This window comes from Entelurus aequoreus, linkage group LG06 (genome assembly GCF_033978785.1).
Source record: "Entelurus aequoreus isolate RoL-2023_Sb linkage group LG06, RoL_Eaeq_v1.1, whole genome shotgun sequence".
Classification (NCBI taxonomy): Eukaryota; Metazoa; Chordata; class Actinopteri; order Syngnathiformes; family Syngnathidae; genus Entelurus; species Entelurus aequoreus.
Window position 1 is genome coordinate 25,504,316 of NC_084736.1, and position 22,523 is coordinate 25,526,838.

Genomic DNA, 22,523 nt, shown 5'->3' on the forward strand with positions numbered 1-22,523 from the left:
CAAGCTAATGTCACGTGGCTGATGACGTCAGCTGCAAAGCCACTATTGTAGTACATATTGTACTCACGATTTTGTCCTTTTTTTCTTTTTTTTTTTAATTCTAGTCTGTGTATTTTTTCTATACTGTTAAAATACTTCACTATTTGTGATGTCACTGCCACAGCATGGAAATATGGCACCGCCTTATGGTATTTTTACAAATTTTTTATCATAGCCAATATTTTTTTTTGGGGTGGGAGGGACTATTTTAACCTTAAAAATATATACATGTATATGTATATATTTTATTTGGATTCAATGTCCAGGATAATCAGGGTAGTAGTTCAAGCATGCACCCAGCAGGTATTGTAGTACATATTGAACTCACGTTTTTGTCCTAATTTAATTTATTTTATTCTAGTTTGCGTATTTTTTTCTATATTATTAAAATACTTCACAATTTGTGATGCCAAAGCATGGAAATATGGCACCGCCTTATGGTATTTTTTACAATGAAAACAACAAAAAATGTTATCATAGCCAATATTTATTTACAAATAAAACTATTTTAACCTTAGAAATATATATATATATATATATATATATATATATATATATATATATATATATATATATATATATATATATATATATATATATATATATATATATATATATATATATGTATATATATATATATATATATATGTCTTAATTAGATAATCCAAAAAATAAATAAATAAATAAATACATAAATAGTGCTTGATACCGTGGTAGAGCGTAATATGTATGTGTGGGGGAAAAAATCACAAGACTATTTCATCTCTACAGGCCTGTTTCATGAGGGGTTTTCCTCAATCCTCAGGAGATTTTAATGGAAGCATTCACATACCATGGTTTATATAGGGCACAGAGCGGGTGGGTACATGCAGGCGTGGGGGCGTGGTGATTGACTCATGTGTTACCTAGGAGGTGTTTCCTTCTGTGACGGCATGCTGATACAATTTCGCTGCGCTTGTTATATATATATACATACATATATATATATATATATATATATATATATATATATATATATATATATATATATATATATATATATATATATATATATATATATATATATATATATATTATTTTAATTGGATTTAATTTCCAGGATAATCATTGTAGGGTAGTAGTTCAAGCATACACCCAGCAGGTATTGTAGTACATATTGCACTCACGATTTTGTCCTAAATTGTTTTTTTAAATTCTAGATTGAGTATTTTTTCTATATTGTTAAAATACTTCACCATTTGTGATATCACTGCCACAGCATGGAAATATGGCACTGCGTTATGGTATTTTTACAATGTAAACAAATGTTTTTATCACAGCCAATATTGGGTTTTGTTTGGAAAAAAAACAACTATTTTAACCTTAGAAATATATACATATATTTTATTTTATTTGGATTCAATATCCAGGATAATCATTGTAGGGTAGTAGTTCAAGCATACACCCAGCAGGTATTGTAGTACATATTGTACTCACGTTTTTGTCCTAATTTTACTTTTTGAATTCTAGTTTGCGTATTTTTTCTATATTGTTAAAATTCTTCACAATTTGTGATGTCACTGCCAAAGCATGGAAATATGACACGCCTTATTGTATTTTTTACAATGAAAACAACAAAATGTTATCATAGCCAATATTTTTAATTTATTTAAAAAAAAAAAGTAGCCTTAGAAATATATATATATATATATATATATATATATATATATATATATATATATATATATATATATATATATATATATATATATATATATATATATATATATATATATATATATATATATATATATAAACTGGATGGATGGATGTATACATTACATTTTATTTGGCTTCAATTTCCAGCATAATCATTGTAGAGTAGTAGTTCAAGCATATTGTGGTATTGTAGTACATATTGTACTCACGTTTTTGTCCTAATTTATTTTATTTTTTATTTTTGTTTGCAAATTTTTTCTATATTGTTAAAATATTTCACAATGTGTGATGTCATTGCCAAAGCATGGAAATATGGCACCGCCTTATGGTATTTTTACAATGAAAACATTTTTTATTTTAATCATAGCCAATATTTCAGAAAAATTCGCACCAACACTGTAATATATGTTTAAATTAAATTATTATGATCGACATCTTATAACTGACACTAGTGACTGTTTCTCTGATTAAAAAAAAGTAAAATAACTACAATACCGATCCTGTATTTCGAACGGCTCCTAAAGATCCGGTTCCCTTCAAATAACTGTAAATCCCGTGTAATTCCTTCGGTATCCGCTAGAGAGCGGCACAGAATCTCGAATGAATGCCAGAAGAAGAGTAGCCCTTCCGCATCCCCCTGTTCACTGACCTGAGAGCAGTTAAAGTGTCTCCGATTACCGTTTGTGGTTCGACGAACTGATCTGGGAGCAGCACAGTGAACGCGATGTTCCTGTTTCGCACTCGACACATTTCATAAACCGGCGAGCGGTCAACATGTCGCTGAGTGTTGTTCGTCATGTCCGTGTTGGCTGCAGGCTGCTTGTCGGGGACACGAAATTCCTACAAAGTCTCCGATTTCATCGCACTTTCCTTCCGAGAGACTTCCGACTGACACACAAGCTCTCAGCGTTCAGGATCTGGAGTGTCTGCTGCCTGGTAGGTCAAAGCCAGCAATGTAAGATAAACATTCATATTTAACACCGCATACTCCAAAATATCAGATAGTCCATCCATCCATCCATTTTGTACCGCTTGTCCGTGTCATAAATAATCCAAACATTCGATTTATCGGCATGCAACAACATTACCTGCATGAAAATACTCTTTATTAGACACCAGTCGGTCACTTCATTAGGTACACACAGGTATGCACCTGTGTGAAGTTGGCTCCTTATCGTTGCAAATATTAAAAATAAAACCGCCATTCCTTTGTACAGTTACAGTTTTTAAGTTATTACAAAAATACATTTTCTGACTAGTGACGTCAATTAGGACGATTTCCACCAAAAGTTCAAGAACTTTAAGAACTAAAGGTTCCTGTAGAATAGATAGATTTATTGATTCCTTCAGGAGAGTTCCCACTGGAAAATTTAAATTCCAGCAGCAGTGTACAGAATTGAGATCGAATTTAAAAAGTAAAAAGTAAATAATGGGGGTATAAATGGAAACAAAATAGAAAAATATTACAATAAGAATACAAATAAAAAGCAACAATGAGAATACAAATATAACAGTAAAATAAGAATATAACAAGAGAAACTAGGCAGTAGTGACCATGTTATGAAAAAGTATTGCACTGTTGTTTTGCATCCCCTGTCATCCTAGTACCCCCTCCCTTCCAGAGAGGAGTTGTAGTCTAATGGCGTGTGGGACAAAGGAGTTTTTTAGTTTATTAGTCCTGCACTTGGGATGAAGCAGTCTAGCACTAAACAGGCTCCTCTGGCTACTGATAACGGTATGCAGAGGGTGACTGGCATCATCCAGGATGCTCACTAGTTTTTCCACAGTCCTCTTCTCTGCCACAGTCACCAGTGAGTCCAGTTTTGTAGAACCGGCCCGCCTGATCAGTTTCTCCGGTCTGGAGCTGTCCTTCTTAGATGTACTGCCCCCCTCCAGCACACTACGATGTAGTACAGAACACTGGCAACCACAGACTGGTAGTACATCCACAAGAGTTTTTTACAGATGTGTGTGAGGTTTCACATTTCAGGTAGTTTATACAAATGGAGTGGTTTAGTATATTTCTAAACTGTACCATGTAAATAGACATTAGATCATATTTGTTTGACTAAAGTTGGTAAATGGAATACAAAACAATAGGTATTTTTCCACCCCAGGAACTTTCCCCATTTACACAAGTAAATAAAGTTCAATCCATCGATCAATCAAAATGTATTTATATAGCCCTAAATCACGAGTGTCTCAAAGGGCTGCACAAGCCACAACGACATCCTCAGCTCACACTGTAAAAACTGTTTCCTAGATCTAACTCAATAAAAATAAGGCAACATTTTCCAAGCAATTTTTGTTAGTTTTGTCAACTAATTGGTATTTTGAGTTAGTAGAACTTAATAATATGCATTTCGATTTATGCAAAAAGATTAAGTTGCGTTTACAGAAAAAGCCAACAAATTGAGTAAAGTCAATGTAAAAAAAAACATCAGCATATTAAACACACAAGACTTAATTTTAAATAAGTAACATTTAAATGAAAATATATTTTTTGTACTCAATTTTACTAATTTTGACCAACTTACCCTTTCTTTGTTTTGAAAATAGAAACTGCTTAAAATAATTACTTAGAATAATAATAAAAAAATCAAGACATATCAAATTCCAACCTTTATTAAATCATTACCATATAAAAACAGTGGCAATGAGCTGGACAGTATGAACAGTCAACATCCATATTTAGTGCATAGAATGCATGACCTCAACTTTTTAAAGTGCTGTATAGAACACCTTCACAGTAGTTTTCTTTTTGTAACCGTATACATATTATTAAAACATTTCCACAAGCCATATTCAAACCGTGTCAATAAGCTGGAGAGTGTTAACAGTCAAGAACATCAGTATACGGTATAACTCAGTTGGTAGAGCGGCCGTGCCAGCAACTTGAGGGTTGCAGGTTCGATTCCGCTTCCGCCATCCTAGTCACTGCCGTTGTGTCCTTGGGCAAGACACATTACCTACCTGCTCCCAGTGCCACCCACACTGGTTTAAAATGTAACTTAGATATTGGGTTTCACAATGTAAAGCGCTTTGAGTCACTTGAGAAAAAGCGCTATATAAATGTAATTCACTTCACTTATTTAGTGCATAAAAGAATGCATGACCTCAGCATCTCAAGTTTTACTTAGAACCTTCACAGTACAGTTTCTTGCTAAAACAATTTAACATTAAGATTATCTGTACTTCTGTAACAATTCACAAGCAGAACACCTTCACCATAGTGTCTTTCAGTGTGTATATTTTGAAACATTTTAACTTAAACAACTCACAGATCCCTCCTTCTGACCAGCTGGAGCTTCACAGTGGGGCAATTTAGTGTGTATAAAACATAAAAAAAACTTAATTTACACAGCAGAAACGATGACCTGGAGCTTTGTATAAAACCTGAACAGGACAACATTCTGAAGAATTCCACTCAATGAACAATGTATAATGATTTTGAACAGACACAAGAAAATAGCTGTTCAAAAGTGCAAGCTGACAGTCATGGCTCGGTTTGGATGGATACTCAAGATTAAGTGCATACGTCAACCCCAGAAGTAGGCAGCATGCTTTGGCCAGGTTTCCAAGATGAGTAAGGACTGGTACTCCCTCAATGATGATTCCTACTGCATTTGGCTCACGACAGATGTAGATGCTCATATTCTTCATTTCCAGGTCCTCATGAACAGTGGTCTATGCAGTTCCCTTTCAGATACAAAAACAGTAATTTAAAGAAACAGACATCTAATTTTATATTTAATATAAGTTGTGTGATTTAATCCAGATAATGATTACTTTTGTTAAGACCATTTTGAAAACTTTTGAATTATAATTTGAGATCTTGTACATTAAACTTGGTACAATAGATGCATTTCCAGCCACATGCTTTTTATTGGCATTTTTAATTTGCATATAAAAAACCTGAATAGAACCACCAGAAATTAAAACAAACAAACAAACAGTAATATGTTATATATATATATATAGAGAGAGAGAGTACATTTTTTAATGCTTGTTTAAGGGGAGTATTTTTTGTTTGCATTGTTTTTTTTAGGGCAAACAGAAACACAAGACAGAAAGGCATCACTCTGTGGTGCTATGCTACATGGCTATCCTGGGGATCCTGCCAACTAGCTGCATGCTCAACCTCCACCTGACAAATGCTGGTTCAGTCAGTTCATATAAGTAAACCAAATTTAAGCTTGTACATCAGACTGATCCAAAGCTGCTTTTAAACAATACTTACACAGTAGTCAGAGATGAGCTCCTGTCCACTCTCTCCCATGTACTCTATGACACATCTCAAGAGTCACATCTCTCTTCATCACTGCAGAGGCACTTGGGTCCTTGAGTTTATAGAAGAATAATAAATAAATGAATTTTGTTGGCAATTTTACTCCAAATCTGTGATATCGTTATTAGAGCATGATTACAGATTCAGTTGTAAACTTTTAAACCACTTTTAACCCACCTGTATCAGTTCCATCAACAAGTTCTTGATGCGCTGACCAGTCACTCCACCTTTTGCACTGAAGAGCTCCAGGAGTTTTGGAGTGTACCTGTCCAGCTGGGACATAAATGTTGATTCCAGTGGAATAGCAGTGCACCTTCGGAACTCTTCATTAATCTGTAAGACAGCAAATGTTGACCGTTACTGATATTAAGGGTTTTAGTATACATTTTCAGGCAAAAAGTGAGTAGTATGTCATGTCCAAGTCACAATGGAAACTTGGTCAGGAAAACTAGAATGATAAATCATTTACCTGGAATGGTTCGAAGAGGGCAGGCCATCTTTCCTTAAATTCTGCCACCCCAGCAGGAGACTTGGCAACCACTTCCTGTCTTCTCCAACTGTATGTTCTGGCCATCATATCATTGATGCTCCTGGCACAATCCTTTTACACAGAGGGCAGGTGAATGAAGGACTTACTTGAGGTGAGTTGAGGAATTTGATTTCTGGGTGGTATCTTGACAGATGAGAGCGAAGGGAACTCCAGCATTTAAAAGAGCATGCATGGGCAACTTATATGAATGCAAGGCAAGGCATGGCTGTGTCCAAAGGTCCCATGGTGCAGTCTGTAATGCTTTAAAAAAATCACTCTTGGTTGGCACAACAGTGCTGCACAATTTACAGGGCCATCCCATCTGTCATTGGAGAGAGAGAGAGAAAAAAAGACAAGTTATGGTTCTTGTCTAACGTCTTGGATATATAAGCCTGATGAGAGCCCTTTATATATGTTTTTTTTACACCCTAATATACTCAATTGCAGTGTTTCCTCTGGATTTTTTTGTAGCCGCGGTGGTCTAAGTTGGTAACCTAGCAACAGTAGGGTGGTCCGGGGGCATGCCCCCACGGAAGAAAATTTTGAAAAATTACCCTTTAAATCAGGGTTCCCCAAACTTTTTGACTCGGTGGCCGCATTGGGTTAAAAAAAATTGGCCGGGGGCCAGGCTGTGTGTGTGTGTGTGTATATATATATATATATATATATATATATATATATATATATATGTATACATTGTCTTTTTAATCCGTTTTGTCATTTAACATCAATTAACATTGATGTTCATCAACATTTAACATTGTCACGTTATCGATGGGAAAATTCATTTTTAGACAATATGATTTGCCTGAGCAACTAGGAGACACCAAGAGTAACAAGTGGTAGAAAATGGATTAGAAAGGAAAGATTAAAAAAAAAAAAAAATTAAAAACATTTCTGGGCCGGATTTTGGATGCTGGGGGGCAGGATTCGGCCCGCAGACCGTAGTTTGGGGATCCCTGCTTTAAATAGTGACTACTGTTGAGATTTTTTGGGGGGGAAATGTTGAGATTGAGACTTACACAATGAGTGTTATTCTTACAAGAGTAGCGTTTTGCCAAGGAGTGTGCATGGACAGCAGGTCTGAGGGGGCTTCAGATAGCTCTGTCAAGTGTACCTAGCTAGCTGCTAGCAACTTTTAATGCAAGCTAGTGAAGCAGCTTTAATGTGGCTGCTTATAAACTGAAGAATAAAATATTAAACTACCACGCACATAAAGCGCTAATTATAAACTGCACAGCTATAAACAATGTTTGGTTGAAGTTAATGAGCTGTTGGAGGTAAGAGCAAATTCGAAATGGCGGTCGGCGGGAAAAGTAGCAAACTAAATCTAACGTTGAGCCATGCTTTTGAAAATGTATACATTTCAATCCTGGCAAATACTGACTTTTAACAATATAAATTGTTACTTACATGAGTGATGAGTCCGGTAAAGTGTTTTCCTTGGGCTCCGTGAAGAGACGTGTCTGGGCTTGTTCTTCCACAGCTCCATGCAGGTGGGCGGGCCTGACGTTTTAGGTCTGATATAAACCTTTGAACTGAGTTTTGCTAAATCAATTTATGTTGGAAGTCCAATAAAATTAATTTTATCACATAAAAAATTAAGTTACGAAAATATTCACACTTTTTACTTATAGATAACTCAAAAACTATAAAAAAAATAAATAAATTGATTTATTGGAATAAATATACTTTTAAAAATTAAGTAAAATGGACAATACCACTGAAAGAGTTTTTACAGTGCAGATCCCACATCAGGGCAAGGGGAAAAACTCAACCCAATGGGCTACAATGAGAAACCTTGGAGGGGAATGCAGATGTGGGACCTCTACTAACTATTATAGTTTTTATGTTATAATGCAGCTGAGATAGGCTCCAGCACCCCCCGCGGCCCCGTAAGTGACAAGCGTTAGAAAATGAATGGATGGATGTTATAGTGCCCTTTATGAATAATTACTAGGGCTGTAAATCTTTGCGCACCACACAATTTGATTGGATTCTTAGAAGTAACGATTCGATTCAGAATCAATTTTTGATTCAAAACGATTCTCAATTCAAAATCCATGTGTTTTTTTAATCAACATTATATGCCAGTACAATGATTAACTACATTCCCCCATAAAAATAGATAAACAGCTCTGATAAATGTGTGTATTACTTCTAAGAAAACTGGTTTTGTTTATAAAAATTCTACCCAAACATTTAAACAAGTCAAACACAAATAAGGCAACAGGAGAAGTATCCAACACTTCTCTTTTCTAAAGTAAATCTGTACAGCAGATTTGATCATTTGCCTGAGTGGCTGCAAAAGACTAACCTGACTCTCGCCAGATCCTTGTAGTTCGCTGAGCTCCACACAAGGATCTGGGATCGAGGGCATTGCAAACTCCTTCAACATAGCAAAAAATAATGAACCAATCAGGATCGCCGGGCGGGATTTCATAGATGTGACGTAGCGCTGAAGCGACTGTTTGATTCAAACAACAACGCAGCTAGGAGTCGTGTGCTGACATTAATTCTGCATATTTTCTTTGAACAAACGACATCGATCGTCTACTAACATTGCTGCGTTGTTTCAGTTAAAGTTCTCGAACTTTTCGCTCTGTCGTCATCCAATATGTCGGCTGTTCTGTTTTGGATTTCCCAGCGTTGCTCTCATCAGCGTCACGGGTTGATTTCCATGTGAGTGGTTGAAGTAGCACGTCATTCAAGATAACGGACGAGTGGTTTATCCAATCACATACAATTATTTTTTTTTACAAGGCCCCGCCTTCTGAAATACATCTCCTATTGAGAAGTCCCAGATCCTTGTGTGGAGCTCAGCGAACTACAAGGATCTGGCGTGAGTCAGGTAAGCAAAAGACAGATAAAAAAAATATATATACAGTATATATTTTTGATTCGTTCTTTTATTCGATTAATAACCGGTACAAATATGAATCGTAACTAATCTGAAAATCTACTTTTATTTTGACATCCCTAATAATTGTACGTTAATACCATAAAAATATAATAAGGGGTCCAACTTCACACAGGTTGAAATTGCTGCTTTACAAACAAGGATGCTCGTTGATGTGTATTAAAGTGTGTGATGACTGATTATTAAATGAATGTCTTTCATGTTTGATGTGAGTCAGCATCACTCCTGCAGAGCAACACAATGTCAACATCAGCAGAGCTCCACAAGGTTTTCCACACTTCCTCCACCTCCTCCACCACAGGACCAACCTAAGAAGTCTGGGGTAAGTCGGACAAAAGTCCACTATAAGTTGCACCTTCAGTAATTGTCGTCTACACCAGCAGAGGGCGCCCTCAACCCACCAATCTTTCCAAGCTACTGTACAACGTCTACAGTACCTTCTAGCTGTGGGTCACGTGGGCATTGTTGCATCCTGTAAGGGGCGCCACATGGATGAGAGGGAAAATCTAAAGTTCAGTTGAGCTTTAAACCGCTACTGGCTACAGTTCTTTAACGCATTAGGTCCTAGATACGAGAGTGGAAATGGAGTTTTAGTGTAAATCAAAAGTTGTACGCCAGTCACACTGTACACAGAACACATGAAGTACATATGAAATACAGTTTAAAAAAGATTAGTTGTCTTTCGTTAATCACTTAATTGATTACAGACCCATTGGCCAAACGTTTAGTTCAGGACTTTGGGAAGGCCATTCTAAAACCTTAAAGGCCTACTGAAAGCCACTACTACCGACCACGCAGTCTGATAGTTTATATATCAATGATGAAATCTTAACATTGCAACACATGCCAATACGGCCGGGTTAACTTATAAAGTGCAATTGTAAATTTCCCGCGAAACTTCCGGTTGAAAACGTCTATGTATGATGACGTATGCGCGTGACGGCAATCGTTGAAACGGAAGTATTCGGACACCATTGTATCCAATACAAAAAGCTCTGTTTTCATCGCAAAATTCCACAGTATTCTGGACATCTGTGTTGGTGAATCTTTTGCAATTTGTTTAATGAACAATGGAGACTGCAAAGAAGAAAGCTGTAGGTGGGATCAGTGTATTAGCGGCTGGCTGCAGCAACACAACCAGGAGGACTTTGACTTGGATAGCAGACGCGCTATCCGACGCTAGCCGCCGACCGCATCGATGATCGGGTGAAGTCCTTCGTCGCTCCGTCGATCGCTGGAATGCAGGTGAGCACGGGTGTTGATGGGCAGATGAGGGCTGGCTGGCGTAGGTGGATAGCTAATGTTTTTAGCATAGCTCTGTGAGGTCCCGTAGCTAAGTTAGCTTCAATGGCGTCGTTAGCAACAGCATTGTTAAGCTTCGCCAGGCTGGAAAGCATTAACCGTGTAGTTACAGGTCCATGGTTTAATAGTATTGTTGATTTTCTGTCTATCCTTCCAGTCAGGGGTTTATTTCTTCTGTTTCTATCTGCAGTTAAGCCCGATGCTATCACGTTAGCTCCGTAGCTAAAGTGCTTCGCCGATGTATTGTCATGGAGATAAAAGTCACTGTGAATGTCCATTTCGCGTTCTCGACTCTCATTTTCAAGAGGATATAGTATCCGAGGTGGTTTAAAATACAAATCCGTGATCCACAATAGAAAAAGGAGAAAGTGTGGAATCCAATGAGCCCTTGTACCTAAGTTACGGTCAGAGCGAAAAAAGATACATCCTGCACTGCACTCTAGTCCTTCACTCTCACGTTCCTCATCCACAAATCTTTCATCCTCGCTCAAATTAATGGGGTAATCGTCGCTTTCTCGGTCCGAATCGCTCTCGCTGCTGGTGTAAACAATGGGGAAATGTGAGGAGCCTTTCAACCTGCGACGTCACGCTACTTCCGGTACAGGCAAGGCTTTTTTTATCAGCGACCAAAATTGCGAACTTTATCGTCGATGTTCTCTACTAAATCCTTTCAGCAAAAATATGGCAATATCGCAAAATGATCAAGTATGAAACACAGAATGGATCTGCTATCCCCGTTTAAATTTTAAAAAATCATTTCAGTAGGCCTTTAATTCTAGCCTGATTTAGCCATTCCTTTACCACTTTTGACGTGTGTTTGGGGTCATTGTCCTGTTGGAACACCCAACTGTGCCGAAGACCCAACCTCCGGGCTGATGATTTTAGGTTGTCCTGAAGAATTTGGAGGTAATCCTCCATTTTTATTGTCCCATTTAAAGCACCAGTTCCATTGGCAGCAAAACAGGCCCAAAGCGTAATACTACCACCACCATGCTTAACAGTAGGAGTGGTGTTCCTGGGATTAAAGGCCTCACCTTTTCTCCTCCCAACATATTGCTGGGTATTGTGGCCAAACAGCTACATTTGTGTTTCATCTGACCACAGAACTTTCCTCCAGAAGGTCTTATCTTTGTCCATGTGATGTCAGATGGTATTATCGTGGTATTGTTTAATGTGCTCAAGAAGTACTTTTACACACACCATCTTTTAACAAGGGTAATAAAAAAAAATGACAGTGTTAGAAAAGTCATTATTTTGGATGTTTTGTTTTTCTTATGCTTCATTGATAGTGTTTTAGTATTTTATGTTTTATGGCTAAATTTATTGTACTTTAGCGCTTCATTATTTATTCCAATGAACAGTGCGTAACAAATACAATCTATTCTCTATATTTCTGGAGGGCGTTGTGGCGTCCTATTCTGTTCAGCGGTCCTTGAATGCACCATAAAAACACCTCCGTGTCCTACTCCTCAGAGTATAGAACAATGACTCTGTACTAGGAGAACACAGCTTCTAGGTTCAATGTGCACGATTGAATACCTTTGTATGAGTTTGGATTGGTCCTTTCTTTATGGGGACATATGTTAATGTCTCTTGCTTTCAGGTTAGCATTTACGCTAGCAATCGAGCGCGAGTCAGTCTGTGCCTTGATCAAAGTGCAGTTATCAATCACAGTTTCTCTATCATTTTAATTTAATCAGAATCAGAATCAGAATGTTTTTATGGCCATTGTTTGAGAACGGGTTCACAAACTAGGAATTTTACTTGGTGCAACATAAAACAACACAGAATAGAATAACAAGCGGTATTTAAAGCGGTAACATTAACCGTTGGGAGTTTTATTGCGGTTATCATTATTACCGTTTATCGTTACATCCCTGCAGCCCGTGACATGGAAATCTTTAGCCATAACCTTCGCCATTGGGGGAGCGCTGCTTGGCGGGATGAAGTATTTCAAGAGCGAGAAGGAAGAAAGTAAGTGGAAAACACGCACGTCTGGTTCACATTATGTGTGACACCAACGTTGGGAATCATTGCAGTGATGGAAAAAGAGAGGAACAAGTCCATAGGCCGTCCAGCGCTGGGTGGACCCTTCTCCCTGGTGGACCACAAGAAGAAGGAGGTGACGAGTGACGACTTCCTGGGTCAATGGGTCCTCATCTACTTTGGCTTCACTCACTGTCCTGACATCTGCCCTGACGAGCTGGAGAAAATGATTGAGGTGGTGGAGGAACTTGGTAAGCATTTATCTTTTTCTACTTTTCTTCTTCCAAATCAGGGTTTTACACTGAAAAATGAAAGCACGGGGGCCATTTTGATATTTTAAATTTTTAAAACCAATATATAATGTAACCATTAGGGCTTCTCTCAATTTTGACTTACCGGTACATTGAATGTCCCAGGGACCCAAAAGGGCTTTAGTAATTAAAGTGTTAAAAATAGGTAATATATTTAATTGTTTTTTTACTTTCAACAATCTATAGATCAACTTCAGATCTATCTGTTGCCATAACGTTTTTATTTTTTATGCCCTTTTTCCCCCCAAAATAAAATCTATGATCTTACGGATCTACAAACCCCGTTTCCATATGATTTGGGAAATTGTGTTAGATGTAAATATAAACGGAATACAATGATTTGCTAATCATTTTCAACCCATATTCAGTTGAATATGCTACAAAGACAACATATTTGATGTTAAAACTGATTAAAAAAAAAAATTGTTGCAAATAATCATTAACTTTAGAATTTGATGCCAGCAACACGTGACAAAGAAGTTGGGAAAGGTGGCAATAAATACTGATAAAGTTGAGGAATGCTCATTAAACACTTATTTGGAACATCCCAAGGTGAACAGGCAAATTGGGAACAGGTGGGTGCCATGATTGGGTGTAAAAGTAGATTCCATGAAATGCTCAGTCATTCACAAACAAGGATGGGGCGAGGGTCACCACTTTGTCAACAAATGCGTGAGCAAATTGTTGAACAGTTTAAGAAAGACCTTTCTCAACCAGCTATTGCAAGTAATTTAGGGATTTCACCATCTACGGCCCGTAATATCATCAAAGGGTTCAGAGAATCTGGAGAAATCACTGCACGTAAGCAGCTAAGCCCGTGACCTTCGATCCCTCAGGCTGTACTGCATCAACAAGCGACATCAGTGTGTAAAGGATATCACCATATGGGCTCAGGAACACTTCAGAAACCCACTGTCAGTACCACAGTTGGTCGCTACATCTGTAAGTGCAAGTTAAAACTCTCCTATGCAAGGCGAAAACCGTTTATCAACAACACCCAGAAATGCCGTCGGCTTCGCTGGGCCTGAGCTCATCTAAGATGGACTGATACAAAGTGGAAAAGTGTTCTGTGGTCTGACGAGTCCACATTTCAAATTGTTTTTGGAAACTGTGGACGTCGTGTCCTCCGGACCAAAGAGGAAAAGAACCATCCGGATTGTTATAGGCGCAAAGTTGAAAAGCCAGCATCTGTGATGGTATGGGGGTGTATTAGTGCCCAAGACATGGGTAACTTACACATCTGTGAAGGCGCCATTAATGCCGAAAGGTACATACAGGTTTTGGAGCAACATATGTTGCCATCCAAGCAACGTTACCATGGACGCCCCTGCTTATTTCAGCAAGACAATGACAAGCCACGTGTTACATCAACGTGGCTTCATAGTAAAAGAGTGCGGGTACTAGACTGGCCTGCCTGTAGTCCAGACCTGTCTCCCATTGAAAATGTGTGGCGCATTATGAAGCCTAAAATACCACAACGGAGACCCCCGGACTGTTGAACAACTTAAGCTGTACATCAAGCAAGAATGGGAAAGAATTCCACCTGAGAAGCTTAAAAAATGTGTCTCCTCAGTTCCCAAGCGTTTACTGAGTGTTGTTAAAAGGAAAGGCCATGTAACACAGTGGTGAACATGCCCTTTCCCTACTACTTTGGCACATGTTGCAGCCATGAAATTCTAAGTTAATTATTATTTGCAAAAAAAAAAAAAAAGTTTATGAGTTTGAACTTTAAATATCTAGTCTTTGTAGTGCATTCAATTGAATATGGGTTGAAAAGGATTTGCAAATCATTGTATTCCGTTTATATTTACATCTAACACAATTTCCCAACTCATATGGAAACGAGATTTGTAAAAGGCCCCCACTCATAAGTGTTAAAAAATAAGTCATATATATACCAATACCTTATTTTACGGACTATAGAACGCACTGGTATATAAGCTGCACCCACTAAAATTGAGGAAAAAACAATTTCTTTCATAATATTAGCCGCACCGGACTAAAGGCCGCAGATATAAATGTTGTAAAATGAGTTATTTACACACAAACATTCTGTAAATGTTTATTTACATACCATAATTGTTTCTAAACGGTGTCTCTAGCGTAGCTGTAAAACGGCTGATCAACAAAACAGAAGTCATCGTCATGGACCCACTAGTTGCGGAAGCTAGCTCTCCAATCAGCTAAACTGACTCAATAACACCACTGTGACATGTTGGTTAAATTTATGAAAGTGAAACAATACAACACTGTGCAACCTACTAATAAAAGTCTCAATCAAAATCAATCAAACAAAAAAAATGCCATTGTAAGTTAATATTACTAACACATACACTTGTAAACGTGTTAGCATATAGGCTAATGCCAACGACTTTAGCTTAAGTACAATATGATAGCATGTACAAATATGCATGAAAACACTCCTACAGATGTCACACATGGGACGATTTAGTAGGTAAGAATTGTTTGTTACATTGTAAAACGTACAAACGTTGCTTGGAGTGATAAATTCATACGAGTAGAAACGCTATGGAGGATTAAAAGACAGAATGGCACTTCTACTTCCGGTTCAAAGCTTTAAACAGCAGGAAACACATGTAGGCATTCACCTAGCAGCACTTGCAGTGAGCAAACTCATCCAAATAATGGCACCATAGCACAAACATTAACACACCATTTAAGTGTCTGCATGTGTTTAATGAAAACTATTTGGTTTATCGTCGTCAGCGAAGAAAAGTCCATAAATTAGCCGCACAGTTTTATAAACCGCAGGGTTCAAAGCTTAGGATAAAACTAGCTGCTTATAGTGCGGAATTTACGGTATATTATTTTTTACTTTCAACACCTAAATCTCTAGAGCAGTGGTTCTCAAACTTTTCTCACCAAGTACCAACTCAGAAAACACTTGGCTCTCCAAGTACCACCATAATGACCAACATTAAATTCAGTAGCATAGTAGGCCTAGGTATTCATTAAAACAAGGCAGAAGTTTGAATATTTAATGAAGTGATTCTTTGACATACCACTAGATGGAGCCTTACCACAGTTTGAGAATCACTGCCCTCGATCAACTTCAGATATATCCGTCGATTATACGTTTTTATTAATTTTTGCGCAATGACAGTTTTTAAAGTAAAAAAAACTGCATACATGGCAGCTTTGTGTTCTTAGAGTCAAAATTACATTTTCTCATTTTTACACCTGTTATTTCTCATTTTCCACTTTTTATGTTTTTTTTGTTATATCATTTTTAGAATGTGCCGCAGGCCGTTAAAAAATTAGCTGCTGTTCAATATGATGCTGTTCACTCGGGTGCTAACAGACAGTGAAAGGTTTTTATTCATTCACTTTTATTTACCCAGGATAAAACTCCTTGAGATTATAAATCTCTTTTGCAAGAGTGTCCTGGCTGGAATTTCAGTGGTCGATATGTCCACAAAGTACTTGTTTGATAAGATAAAAAGTAAAGGAAACTGAAACCATGTGCTTTTAAATTCACTACTTTATTGTAAAGTATAAATTAAAGCAGCACTAAGTAACTTTTCAACATTCATAAAATATTTTAATACGTTTTGGGATGATAGATGGAAACCTGCCACACAAAAATCTACAAATGTGCGGACTTGCTTCACGGCATACATCACTCCCCCTTCCCACATTCATCAAAAACACGGAAGTTGATGCGAACGCCTGCTTGGCGCCATAAAACTAAAAGAAGAATGCCTACGTGCAATTATTGCTATCATGGCAGAAGCTCCAAAACAACCAACGAAAAGTTTTCTTTGAGGCGACAAAAATAAGAAAAAGGGAGACAATCAAGGATCGCGGCCGTGAGCTCAAAGATGACGGATTTCTGACTGAAGCTGCCTTGGCTCTGTTGCTGCTGGACTTGTAAGTAACTTTCGATGCTCAAATCAAAATGCTAATGCTAAGTATAGGAAATTTGCGTGGTAGCAATAAATAACCACCAGCTTAATAGTTTGCAGTTCTACACGACCAACCAACAAATTTAAAAGTTCTGTGTAAAGAAAAAAACAATTTCTATGACTGCAAACAGCAAATATAACGTTTAAGTAAAATATGGAGGTTTCTACTGTGTTATCTTGTCAGTATGACGCTCTATGCACAAGTCCTCATGGGAAGTGTGGTCTGCCTTCAAGCAAAACACTACCGCTTTGGTCCACTGGCGCCGCCAAAATCAACTGAAAGTTCTTAGATGGGGGATTTTAATGTCAGTATCAGCTGCTCAGAGGTAAATATACATTGAAAAAAGAACAGTAGTGTTCTGTATCCTCCCAGTATATTAAAAAAAACAATATTGTGTATAAATATGATCATAAACAACAGTCAAGTATTTTACATTGTGAAAAGCTGTGTTTTCTTCGCACTTATGGAAGTGATAAAGGGTGGTTGTACACATTTTTCTGCCAGCTGTGGTAATGCATACTCCCTGGGGTTGTGGTGGCCGATCTAAACTCTCACTTGTGACTGCTTGTATTTGATAATTGAATACATGCAAGATACACCTCTTTAATTTTTAATAGGTAGCTCTACTCGCTAGATCTAGCTACAAAGCGGATAATTTCTGCTCCGTCTTATTCTCTGGCAAAGCAGGCGCGTATGAGGTGTGTCGTGAAGCGCAGTTACGCCACACCTACACTTATGCTACAAACACTCCATTAACATTTCTTCCTGAGCCAGGGCGAAACCCGATTTGTGACAGAATTTCCATGAATAATATGGAAACGCTGGATAACTTTTTAAGACAGCAGGCGTTCTTGCGCTGAGAATTGATACAGGGAAGAAGTGTCGTACGACATTCTGTACTGTTGATACTGAAAAAAGCAGATATGTTTTTTTTTGCAAGTTGGTATTGACTTGGTATCAGAGTATCGATACTTTTGACAACCCTAGTCCCGGTCGAGAGAGACTACTACATCATATACCACAAAAGATGCACATTTTACAGTCATTTATGACGTTATAACAGGGCTAATTTTAGCATTTGCTAGCTGAAACATCTTAAACTTAGCGCAACATGCTTTCTCTGGTTGGAAGTGGAATTCTTGTAGGCTGAAATGTGAACATTTCTACTGACACACATGATATAAATGTTCTTTCAACATTAAAGAGTCATGACGCCATGTCACTTTTTCCAGTGTGTAGTTTGAGTGTGGTCATGTGACTGCCAGGCTTCGTTGGATTGGTGAAATAGAGTCATGTGACACAAGTCTCTCTAACAAGCCTCGTTAAAATGTATTGTAAGCAGTCATCAACAGATCATGAATAAATATGATGAATGTAGTGACGTAACAAAGTCAAAGTAGCATTTCTTCTTCACAAAAATACTGCAGTTAAAGTAAAAAGTATGTTGCATTAAAACTACTCGGACAAATGACTTTAGATAAACGCATCCAAGTCCTTGTGTTCTCAGGAAATTCAATCGATCACAACTGGTCTGATCAGTCAGACATTTATCCTCTCCATCAATCAGACTAAATTTAAACAATCAAAGTCTGTGAGCAGGAACTGATAAAGCCTGCTTGAATGAGAGCATGAATGTCTTCTAAGACACAGTTGCGATTGATTGAATGTCCCGAGAGTACTGTGACAAATACAATTTCTAGAAACCGGTACATACACTACCGTTCAAAAGTTTGGGGTCACCCAAACAATTTTGTGGAATAGCCTTCATTTCTAAGAACAAGAATAGACTGTAGAGTTTCAGATGAAAGTTATCTTTTTCTGGCAATTTTGAGTTTTTAATTGACCCCACAAATGTGATGCTCCAGAAACTCAATCTGCTCAAAGGAAGGTCAGTTTTGTAGCTTCTGTAACGAGCTAAACTGTTTTCAGATGTGTGAACATGATTGCACAAGGGTTTTCTAATCATCAATTAGCCTTCTGAGCCAATGAGCAAACACATTGTACCATTAGAACACTGGAGTGATAGTTGCTGGAAATGGGCCTCTATACACCTATGTAGATATTGCACCAAAAACCAGACATTTGCAGCTAGAATAGTCATTTACCACATTAGCAATGTATAGAGTGTATTTCTTTAAAGTTAAGACTAGTTTAAAGTTATCTTCATTGAAAAGTACAGTGCTTTTCCTTAAAAAATAAGGACATTTCAATGTGACCCCAAACTTTTGAACGGTAGTGTAAGTAGATGTAACGTATTACTACCCACCTCTGCTCCTGACCTTGTGTTACTGAAATGACAGTCAGGATGTTCTGATGGAAACCAACACTTTCTTGGTCTTGGTGCAGACAAAATCAAGTCTTTACCCAAACTGACACCCATCCTCATCACCATCGACCCTGACAGGGACACACCAGAGGCCATGGCGACGTATGTTAAAGGTACAAGATAATACTCTCGATCGCTTTGTCTTATTGTGTCGAGTTGAAACAGCGGGGACTCATTTGACGTGTTTTCCAGAGTTTTCACCAAAGCTGATTGGTCTAACGGGGTCCACCGCTCAATTGGAGCAGGTGTCCAGATCCTACAGAGTTTACTACAGCCAAGGACCCAAAGACGAAGACAACGACTACATTGTGAGTTGCCTTTAGCCAACATGCATCAACCAGTTAAAGTTTCTCGTTAAAGCGATGTCTTCGGCTTGCCAGGTGGACCACACCATCATCATGTACCTGGTTGGACCTGATGGACAGTTTGTGGACTATTATGGTCAGAACAAAAGAAACGTGGAGATTTCCAACTCCATCGCAGCTCACATGAGAAAATACAAAAAACAAAAATTATGATTGAAAGTTATGAAGACCTTTTTGTCCTGCTGTGTAACTGCTCAGGTGTTGTCCTCACGAGGGCAGTAAAGAATAGACGGACACAAGTGTTGGTGCTTTTTGGGCTAGCATCAAAGGTGACTACCATTGTCAAACATGGAGACGCGTGTGTTTGGAAACATTTCCGATCAGAACTCCTGGAAAAAATCTCCATCAAAAACAAAGATCACAACTTGTTTTGTGTGCTTGGAAAGTAATCCTGGTTTACTTCAAAAATAAAGATTATTCATTAAAAAGCAACTTGTTCCATCAAGCTTGTGAAGATTGGTCCATCAATGACTTTAACGTCGCTGGTCCAGTTTAGCTTCAGACAAATGTCCTCATTGAGAAGCTTGGAAAGACGCTCCTGGTGTTCTGCTCATGCTTTATTCGTCTTTGCTTTTGTTGGCTGCCAGTAAAGCTTCCTTCGGTTTGAACTCAGCAAGGATTCTTAACTGCCCACAAGGGTGATGTCCACTAAAACAGGTCTGCCAAGTTGACAAAGCCACATGAATTTTCCATACCACAAAGGTCCACCACTTTACAAAGGTCCACTTCAACATCAAGAACAAGCACTCCAGGAGGCTCTTCCACAACACCAATGTCCTCATCACCGCCAAGAACCACCACATCATCAGCGTCCATTAACCAACCAGCGTCGCTGCCAATGTCAAGATTCACCACCTCCCCTGGTTCCTCTTCTCCATAAAGTTCCTCCACACAGTCAGGCTCCTCCTCGCCGTAGCCTTCATCCCTGCCTTTGACTGTGACGTAGTCGTCGATGGGCGCGATCATCATGCAGTTGAGGGTAGCTTCTTTGTAGGGGCAGTTGTCCATCAGGTGAGCCATGGTGAGAAAAGAATGATTCAAAGCTTGTCTGGGAGTGGCTCTGCTCGTGGCCTCTACACTCAGTAGACATTTTAGGAGACAAACACATTTCATCCAGTCGTCGTACTCCACGGTGGAGGTGGTCTGCAAGAATCCCAAGGCCAGGTCTTCGAAAGTGGACCCAGTCTCCAGATTAAATCGAGACATGGCCGGCTCGATACCTGCTGAGATGACAGTCCACCGGTGGTCTGCGTCTAGCATGAAGTAGTCACTGGTGTATTTAGCCATGTTGAGAAGATGATCTCCAGGCTGCCCAAAGAGCTGACAGATGGTTCCCATACTGTTGCGAAGAGAAGAGCAGTCAAAGAGGTCGAATCCAAAGAAGAGGTATGCGATGGTACATCCCAGAGACCACATATCGATGGCCTCTGACAGGGGAAGGCCCAAGGTCACCTCTGGGGCCCGGTAAGCCTCGGCCTGCAGGGTCATGCCCGCGTGCACGGACGTGATTGGATGAGCCAAACCAAAGTCGATCAGCTTCACTCGAAAGGGAACGTGTTTGTGGTCCACGAGCATGACGTTGTCCGGTTTCAAGTCTGTGTGAATGATCCCTAACGCCTGCAGGGCCTCGAACGCCATCAGAAGCTGCGATGTGACCGGGCGGATTTGATGCAGATTCAGCGGCGTCATGTTTCGCTCTGTCATCAGGTCCTCCAGGCTCTTGTCCAGCATCTCGAAAACCAGACAAGGAAAGTCCTGGAAGATGAAGTGTTCTATGAACCTGACCAAGCTGTTCCTGTGTTTGTCCAGGAAGCGGATCTTTTGCAGCGCCTGCACTTCTTGGTTGTAGTTGTAAATGTTGCATCTTTTCAGGAGCTTGACCGCCACACAATCCGATGTGTTCAAGTTGAGGCACTCGGCAACGATTCCGAAGCGTCCCTCCCCGAGAATGCTTAGGAGCTTGTAGCTGCAACACTTGCTGGACAAGACATGATTGTAAAGTTGATGCAGGCACTCAAACTCTTTGCGCTCCAGAGACAACGCTGACATGTTGGCGTCCGTAAAACTCCTCTTGCCCCTCGCAACCATGGCAACACTGGCAACAAACAACCTAGACTGCAGCCGACTAGAGCAGGGAGCGCGCCACAACAGCGCTTTTGTCCATGATGCGTGACATCTTTGATGCGTGAGAACAGCGGTCACGTGACCACACTTTTGGCTTTGAGCACCCAAGCGATGATGTCACAGATTGCTTATGGGTTGTGATGACATCACTAGTACTAGTTAGTTACTATCTTACTCCACTACTACAAACTATTAGGGGCGTAATGTACGCCATCGTGACAGGACAGCTTTCCAATAGGGGACAAAAATCACAGTCCCCAAGTAGATGTCATTTTAATCATATTCTTCACCAGGTGTGTTCAACTGGCGGCCCGTGGGCTACATCCAGCGCGCCAAAGCTTTCAATTTGGCTTGAGGAAACCGCGACTAGACAAAGTATGTAAGTATAGAAATCGCTGACTTCGTGAAGTCATTTGTATTCGTGGTCGTGTCGTTCTTTGGACGAGTAACTCTTGGCGAGCAAAGCTTGTTTGATACATGTAGCGCTGGATTTGACCAGTAAATGGCAATAAAGCTACACATTAGGTTTGTCCGTGTTGAGCCAGACGTGTGCAATGTTTGCAGTGGATGTCGTTTAGTTTCTATACGTGTAAACGTGTAGTTTTGTTTGAATGTATCATCACTAAATCTATTTTATTTATGTAAAATACACAATGGACGTTAAACTTTTGTAATGCTGATTACACATTTATGTTTTCAGTCTTACAA

At 38.9% G+C, this 22,523-nt stretch overlaps 2 protein-coding genes and 1 long non-coding RNA gene across 3 annotated transcripts; 1 reads left to right on the forward strand and 2 right to left on the reverse strand.

Annotated features, from left to right (window-relative positions):
• Nucleotides 1-2,338: 2,338 nt before the first annotated feature.
• On the forward strand, nucleotides 2,339-19,930 carry LOC133652033 (protein SCO1 homolog, mitochondrial). Its single transcript, XM_062050351.1, has 7 exons — nucleotides 2,339-2,673; nucleotides 9,692-9,796; nucleotides 12,660-12,750; nucleotides 12,816-13,013; nucleotides 19,347-19,439; nucleotides 19,519-19,634; nucleotides 19,707-19,930. Exons 1-7 carry the CDS (start codon nucleotides 2,512-2,514, stop codon nucleotides 19,842-19,844), a joined length of 903 nt encoding a protein of 300 aa, XP_061906335.1. The 5' UTR covers nucleotides 2,339-2,511; the 3' UTR covers nucleotides 19,845-19,930.
• LOC133651491 (uncharacterized) lies at nucleotides 4,273-8,057 on the reverse strand. The gene is made up of 5 exons (XR_009826422.1): nucleotides 7,968-8,057; nucleotides 6,495-6,876; nucleotides 6,203-6,358; nucleotides 5,978-6,077; nucleotides 4,273-5,436 (listed from the first exon to the last, which is right to left on the reverse strand). It is a non-coding gene; the product is annotated as an uncharacterized LOC133651491 (long non-coding RNA).
• LOC133652718 (homeodomain-interacting protein kinase 1-like) lies at nucleotides 19,904-21,740 on the reverse strand. Its single transcript, XM_062051771.1, has one exon. The coding sequence runs from the start codon at nucleotides 21,738-21,740 to the stop codon at nucleotides 20,340-20,342; it is 1,401 nt and encodes a 466-aa protein (XP_061907755.1). The 3' UTR covers nucleotides 19,904-20,339.
• Between the last annotated feature and the right edge of the window lie 783 nt (nucleotides 21,741-22,523).

Excerpts from the sequence above, each read along its gene's own strand:
- LOC133652033 (XM_062050351.1), top strand. The coding sequence starts at position 2,512 with ATGTCGCTGAGTGTTGTTCGTCATGTCCGTGTTGGCTGCAGGCTGCTT. Across the intron at positions 12,751-12,815 it reads CAAGAGCGAGAAGGAAGAAA|TGATGGAAAAAGAGAGGAAC; the intron begins GTAAGTGGAAAA and ends GAATCATTGCAG. Across the intron at positions 13,014-19,346 it reads TGAGGTGGTGGAGGAACTTG|ACAAAATCAAGTCTTTACCC; the intron begins GTAAGCATTTAT and ends GTCTTGGTGCAG.
- LOC133652718 (XM_062051771.1), bottom strand. The coding sequence starts at position 21,740 with ATGTCAGCGTTGTCTCTGGAGCGCAAAGAGTTTGAGTGCCTGCATCAA.